The 7514-nt window shown below is 40.6% G+C and overlaps 1 protein-coding gene across 3 annotated transcripts in view; it reads left to right on the top strand.

Annotated features, from left to right (window-relative positions):
* The window catches only part of LOC104957187 (nesprin-2-like), a 50632-nt gene that overhangs the window by 29532 nt on the left and 13586 nt on the right, over positions 1–7514 (top strand). For all 3 annotated transcript variants that reach the window (XM_010784794.1, XM_010784796.1, XM_010784795.1), the window contains exons 20-24: positions 2746–2933; positions 3393–3543; positions 5039–5221; positions 6597–6734; positions 6840–7034. In XM_010784794.1, coding sequence (XP_010783096.1) covers positions 2746–2933; positions 3393–3543; positions 5039–5221; positions 6597–6734; positions 6840–7034 — 855 coding nt within the window. The remainder of the gene's footprint in view (positions 1–2745; positions 2934–3392; positions 3544–5038; positions 5222–6596; positions 6735–6839; positions 7035–7514) is intronic.

Raw genomic sequence — 7514 nt, forward strand, 5'->3', positions numbered from 1 at the left:
TTTACTCTCGGAACCGATAGCAGACCCGTCCCAGAAGACCTGAGGCACCTTGATGGCTCGTAATTATGTAGGAGTTCAACAATATACTTTGGTCCTAAACCATGTAATGATTTAAAAACTAGCAATAGTACTTTAAAATCAATTCTTTGGCCGACTGGAAGCCAATGTAGAGATTTCAGAACCGAACTGATGTGATCCACTCTTTTAGTGTTTGTGAGGACACGTGCAGCAGTTTTCTGGATCAGCTGCAGTTTTCTGATGGATTTTTTTGTCAGCCCTGTGAATACACTATTGCAGTAGTCGAGTCTACTAAAGATAAAAGCATGGACAAGCTTTTCTAAGTCCTGTTGTGACATTCGTTTTTTAATCCTCGATATGTTGTTCAGTTGATAGATGCAGACCTAATGACCGTTGTAATGTGGCTGTTGAAATTCAGGTCTGAGTCCATCACTACACCTAGATTTCTAGCTAGCAAAACACATCATAGACATGTTTTTTTATATATCTGAGACCCATAATATATATGCCTAAAAATAGCATGATAGTAGATCTTTAAGTTTGAATCATCTTTGGCCAATGAAAAAGTGAGGCTTTCTTCAGTTTAGCATCTAAATCATGAAGGCCAAAGCTGGAGCTGCGTTCCTGCTTCTAGAGCCGCTAACCAAACCACACACGCCAAAAGCGGAAAGCTCAAGGAATCAAGGTCAAATATTATAATCATAACAAGTCCCATGGTTCTACGTGGAAGAACAACTAAACTTTTCACCAAAAGAAGCTTCCAGATTGTTATCCGGAGCGGGGGGAAGTATGGACTTTGCACCCCTAAAGAGTTTGGATATCTTTCAGGTAAAAATGAAAAAAGCTTTATAATGGCTCCACTTTGAAGGAAGACACAGTGGGGCACTTTGAGGGGATTTAAAGACAGGAAGTACTTTACTCACTCTACTGATGCACGCATGCTTCTAAACCCTTTGTGTTTTGGCCTTCCTGTAGTGGTTTACAGCGTAATCACAGAAAAGTAGCAAAGGTTTGCTTCAAAGTAACATCTCAGCGAGCTGCAGGGTGACGGATATTTGTCAAGAGAAGATGACACACTGAGACGGTAAATGCTCTGAGAGCCCGACCTCAGCCAGCGGCCTGCAGAAACCACATATAATTGAGTGTGTCACTCCTGTTGCAGCCTGCTGTACTCCTGCTTTACTGAAAGGAGAATTATTAATGGTTGGAGAGGAAAAAGGAAGGATGAGATCCACAGAAATAGATCCATACAGGAAGAGGGAGTAGGCCTTCTACTTCACTGCCTTCACTTAGCACCTGAAAGTGTGTGTTTGGTGGACAACAAAAAAAAAGAAGTTTAGCAATCTGATGTGTTTAATAAACTCCTGTTAATTCAATGGCATTAGCATCGGGTTCTACACACAAAAAGCTAATTTTCCCCGCAAAAACTCATCTTGTCTCCCCTGTTGCTTCTCTCACACCTCACTGCACCCCTTACTGTGATCCAGACACTGCTTTATTTAACTCTCAAACCCCACAGAAACTCAACATTTTCTAAACTTTTAAACTGCTCAGCTCTGTCAAAGACTTGTCAGGCAGGGTGTTTAAAGCCATTTCCCGGTTTGTAAAACGTTTATAAAATGGCCAATTCTGCCAAGATCCTGCTGGTGCTGCCAAAACCTTCAGGCTGGATTAGTTTGCTTTTATTTTTTCTTCTAGTTTTATGATGGAGTTTGTGGTTAAAGCGCAGATATTTGCAAGGAGGTGAGTGACAGAAGAACATTTAAATCTTTAATTTGGACAGGGCTATATCTGAGGAAAGAGTAGCTGTCTGAAGAAAGAAAGAGAGGTAAAGCATAAGAAAACACAAGTGGAATTGGTAGAGCGAAGAAGAAATACAGTCCGGGCCGGCATTAGTGGAAGAAGGCCGGCTGAAATAACTCCCTTGTGGACGGGCTCTTCAAGCTTTCATGTGTCACCATGGAAACCCAGAGAGCGGTCATTTTGTTCAAACAAGAGCCCACAAAGGTGCTGTCAAGCTTCTGAGCGAGATACACGTAAAAAAAAATCACAATCTGTTGTCGAAGAATTTAATAATAATTCATCTGGATTACTCTGTGGGTGACAGAAAACCATCAATACAATACGGGTTATTGTTCATCCATAAGAAAATGTTTTTAATATATCTAACTATTAAATAGAGAGTTTAGTTTTCAGGCCATTTGAGGCAAATGAGTGAATTGCGATATTTCGATGTAAAAATATAATTTTAATGTCGTAAGGCAAAGTAGCATCTCAACCATAAAGGAACAAGTCTTCCCAGTGATCACTCAGCAACTGTTTGTCTATTCTCTTGTTTCCCATTCAAATAAATCCAACAGATTACATTTCAAATCTTCACACAGTACTCATGTGTTGCCTTTATGTGCTGGTGGAAGTATCCACCATCTGGGACCAGGTTGTTTTTGTTTATTTTGACAGAGAAGCATCAATAAAAAATAGGTTAATGATTATTAAGTCTAGTTTTCTCCTGTTTTGACTGCTGCTTATTTGAAGAATATCCACTTTTCAAAAGTGTTTACTTCTGTTGCATTCAGGAACAAAAGCTTGTCTAAACTATTTGTGGTTTATTTGGACAGCAGGAATATTTTTTTTAGCTCAAACTCATTAGGAACATTGCATAACATGTTAAAATGTAAGTGTATGTACATTTCTTGATGGTTTGCACACGGTGCTGTTTGCCTGCAGGAGCTGCAGTGGGACATCGAGCAGCACACAGAGAGCGTGGCGTCGGTGCTGACGCTCTGTGACGTCCTGCTGCACGACGCAGACGCCTGCAGCAGCGACGCAGAGAACGACTCCATCCAGCAGACCACGCGCAGCCTGGACCGGCGCTGGAGGAACATCTGCGCCACGTCCATGGAGAGGAGGATGAGGTGAGCGGGCCGACAACTGAGCCACAAAATGATCAGAAATCTCCCCCGTCAAGTCTTTATTATGTCAGGATGGGTCCTTACACCTGAGGGTAGGGTTAGCTCAATTCCATCACCCTCGAACAAAAAGTCACGTTTTTAAAAAAAATATTTTTTACATTATTTTTTTACACTTGATAATCTGCTTTCGGATTCAAGACATACTTCAAGGCTTCTTTTGTTTGTTTTTTACTTATTATTTATTTTTCTTAAATATATGAATTTCTTTTTCTTTTTTTTAGGTATGGACAATATAAGTCAATCAATAAAAAGTAAAATAAGTTATCAGTCAGTTTTCACATGCATGTTTATAAAAAAGAACGGAGATTTATTTATTTGATTACCTGTCTCAGTTGCTCGGGTTTTATCAGTTGACCTTCCACATACATTTTAAAAGTGAAATGATCCGTCTGTTGTCTCCAGGATCGAGGAGACCTGGCGTCTCTGGTGTAAGTTCCTGGACGACTTCTGTCGCTTTGAGGACTGGCTGAAGAGCGCTGAGATCACTGCGGCCAGCCCGGACTCTGCCAACGTGCTCTACACCGGCGCCAAGGAGGAGCTCAAGAAGTTCGAGGTGAGAGGAAACATCTCTTTTTAGTTATTTTGATTTCTGTAAGCAGTCTTTCACTTTGGCAGAATAGTGGAAAGTGTGGGTTAAAAAGAAAGTCTGAGAAGAGGTCTCAAACCCCACAAGACCTTTCTAACACTCTTATCTTATGAACTACATCCCGCTTTGCAGTGTGAGTGAAGTTTCAGCTTCAGGTAGGGATGCATATCGTTGACTTTTTTACGATACCGATACCGATACCACTGAACGATACCGATACTCAACCGATACATATCGTGATACTTTGAAAATGTATCATCCCACAATTACTCCCATGAAGCGCTTTATGATATAGTTAACATGTCAAATGAATATTACATTAAATTGTGGGACTTCTTGGACCTGTTAGTACTGAACAAACAATGAAAAATACATAACAAATATGAAGAAAACCGATTATGGAATATCTTTTATAACACCCGCCATCAGGTGTGAATAGCACATCTTGTCAATGCAAACAGACCGTTATAGCACCGTTATAATTAATGCTAAACCTGAGATTTGACTAGAGAACAAATAAATAATAGAATAATGGTCATGAGATCTCGGCATTGCACAAACAAACAAATCTCATCTTTAAAATCAACATTTGCCTTCACTGGTGAGAGAAAACAAATCCCATCACAGTTCATTTGTGGGACTTACCTTTCTAGTATTGAACAAACAATGAAAAATACATAAAATATGAAGAAAAACGATTATGCAATCTAATTTATAACACCCGCCATCACGGGCCACGGACTCACTTTTTTTTTTTTTTTAAAGTATCGAAACCGGATCTGATTTCGGTACGGTATACCGTAGCCACCAGTAACCGGTATTTCGGTAATACCGGATACCGGTATGCATGTTGCAATAAAACACAGAAATAACTTCTTTTTTGCCGGTATGGATTATAAACACAGGTGTTGATATTGTTGTTAACCAAACTCATTTCATCCTGTGGACGACCAGTGACCTATTGACTGACCACCCGAGACATGTGATGGGAGCTATGGGAGAGTAAGGGTCAGAATCAGCATTGGGATGTAGGTTCAATTCCATGAAGTGACACGAAAAGGTTATCAATCCTCCTGAGCAGCTGGAAGCGGAGGCAGTTTCAACGTGTCAGAGTTACTTTAATCTAATATATGAAAGAAAAAAATGACGTGTGTTTGGTTTTTGAGGTATCTTCGCAAATCCAACGGTTAATAATTCAAGTTCCAATGAAACCATTCTTTTATATGGTATTACAGTTAAAACGTCTTGGAAGTAAGTGCCTTTTTAATAAAGAAATCTGGCATAAAACAAGAAAAGGGAATTTAAGTGGAATTTGGTGAAAAAAAGGGTAACACCTTACATTTAAAATTCCTAGGAAATGTTGATCTTTGGTAACACATCAAACTTAAAGTAATCCTGTCTTCTAAAAAGCGTTAGCAGGTCCTTTATATTGACTCGTAAGTTGTTTCTGTTGTCCTGTCAGGCGTTCCAGCGGCAGGTCCACGAGCGTCTGACTCAGCTGGAGCTGGTCAACAAACAGTACCGCCGTCTGGCCCGGGAGAACCGCACCGACGCCGCCAGCAAACTCAAGCTCCTCGTCCAGGAGGGGAACCAGAGGTGGGACAGCCTGCAGAAGAGGGTGGTTTCCGTTCTCCGCAGACTCAAGGTGAGACGGGGGGTTCAGGAGAGGACCTTTTCTTTACAATAAAGACCTCAGATCTCATTTACGCAGATAATTAAATCATTAAGATATTTAAAGCTTCCACAGCACACACAACTTCAACATTTCACAACTTTCACAGCAGCAGGAGGTCCATGATTTTGAACTCAAAGTAACTGCATGCGTGAAAATAAAACGAAATGAGCAGTGTAGGAAATACTGCTTTTCTTAAGTAGTAGTAGTAGTAATACCAAAGTAAGGAAACCTCTTGAATTTTACTAAAGTGTAAGCCTCAACATATACTAAAATGACCAAAACTAATACTTTAAAACACTTGAAACTTTTCAAGCCTTTTTTTATACTGCCAGCTATCTTAATCAATAACAGTGCGTCATAAATTATTTGTAAATGTATGTGTCGTATTAATAAAAGGAACCTGCAAAGTAACTTAAGTTGACAATGCATGCAGTGTAGTGTAGTGGAGTAAAAAGAAAAATACTTCCTTCCAAAATGTAGTGGAGTAGCAGTACCTCATAATGTACTTAGCAGTACCTCATAATGTACTTAGCAGTACCTCATAATGTACTTAGCAGTACCTCATAATGTACTTAAGGGCAGAACTTGAGTAAAGGTACGAGTCAGATAACGGTCAGAAAGCAGAGTGTGTGGAGATGCAGCCGATCTGAGGGATATCCCTGCTCTCCGCTCTAAGCCGGCGGGATTTAGGTCAGCTCTTCACGGTGACGAGGCACCAGCGTCACGTTGCCAGGGAGACGTTTGCATCACGACATGTGGAGCTGAGCAGATCAATATATTTATGTTGCTTTGAGTTAGGATGTTGTCAAAGAACTCAGCTGGTGTAGAAATATCCACATCCTGGGAATTTGCAGCAGAGAGTCACCAGTGGTTTATATTTTCCTATTTTTATTCATACTGTAACTTAAATGTTTTCTTATTATCTTTGTGTGATCGGTCTTATCCCGGTATTCATTCGTATTGATGTTGCTCCTCGGACACCTGCCTTTCCCTACAGGGATTAATAAAGGTTTAATGTATCCTATGTTATATAGTCACAGTGGTTTATTCCCAGAAAGAAGGCTGCTAAGATACAATTCATTTAATTCAGACAAGAATGTTGCACAATATTATTATGTAAAAAATGCAATTTACTTTGAAAAACATGCAGTTCTAATGACATTTGAGCTCTGTTGGAGAGAATGAATGTTGTTTTATTAGATATCAGTGCTTGTAAGAGAATCACTGTTTTCAGAGGCATGGTTTCTTAACTCCATGAGGGCAGTTAAGAAACCATCAAACTAATGCTGTTAACATGATATGCTCTGAACTAGTTAGAACCATCCTCTGCCCTGTGCTCCTGCAGCACTTCACCTCTCAGAGAGAGGACTTTGAGGGGACTCGGGAGGGGATCCTGGTCTGGCTCACAGAGATGGACCTGCAGCTCACCAACGTGGAGCATTTCTCCGAGAGCGACGTCGAGGACAAGATGAGGCAACTCAACGTAAGTCTGCTCCTGCTGGCAGTTACACAAAGCACAGCGCCATCTTTTCTTTAACCCTGGCTTCCTTAATGACCAACTTGTCTTCTTCTCCCCTTTAATGTTCAGGGTTTCCAGCAGGAAATCACTCTGAACACCAACAAGATCGACGCTCTGATTGTGTTCGGGGAGAACCTGATCCAGAAGAGCGCCCCTCTGGACGCCGTGCTGATGGAGGACGAGCTGGAGGAGCTGCACTCGTACTGCCAGGAGGTGTTCGGCAGGGTGTCCCGCTTCCACCACCGCCTGGTGCACCGCCGCCCGGTCAGTGAGCACAGGGACACAGTCACAGTAGACTTTGACGCTTCAGGCTTTTCTTTACAGTAATGATAAGATATTTTGTAAAGCAAAAAGAACGAATGATCCACAGAAAACAAATTAAAGAACATACTTATCAAATGTAAAAAATATTCCTTAATATAAGGCAATGTTTTGTGTTTAATTGTGTTCTTACTGAGTAAGTGAGGGTTACTTAAATCATTTCAACATGTAGCATCATTTTTATTTTCCCCAAAAAGTGCATAAAGAATATATATAAACAAATTATTGCATAAAAATATAAATACCTTAATTTTCGGACTATAAGCCGCGCCTTTTTTCCCATTTTTCGACGCTGCGGCTTATATAACGGTGCGGCTAATCTATGGATTTTTACAGCTAACGGCCACTATGCAGACCTCCTAAATCTATGGCATTTTACCAGGTTCACAATCCCACCACCCTTTAACTCTATGGGCTTCTATG

This window comes from Notothenia coriiceps, unplaced genomic scaffold (assembly GCF_000735185.1).
Source record: "Notothenia coriiceps isolate Sejong01 unplaced genomic scaffold, NC01 NC01_scaffold00026442, whole genome shotgun sequence".
Classification (NCBI taxonomy): domain Eukaryota; kingdom Metazoa; phylum Chordata; class Actinopteri; order Perciformes; family Nototheniidae; genus Notothenia; species Notothenia coriiceps.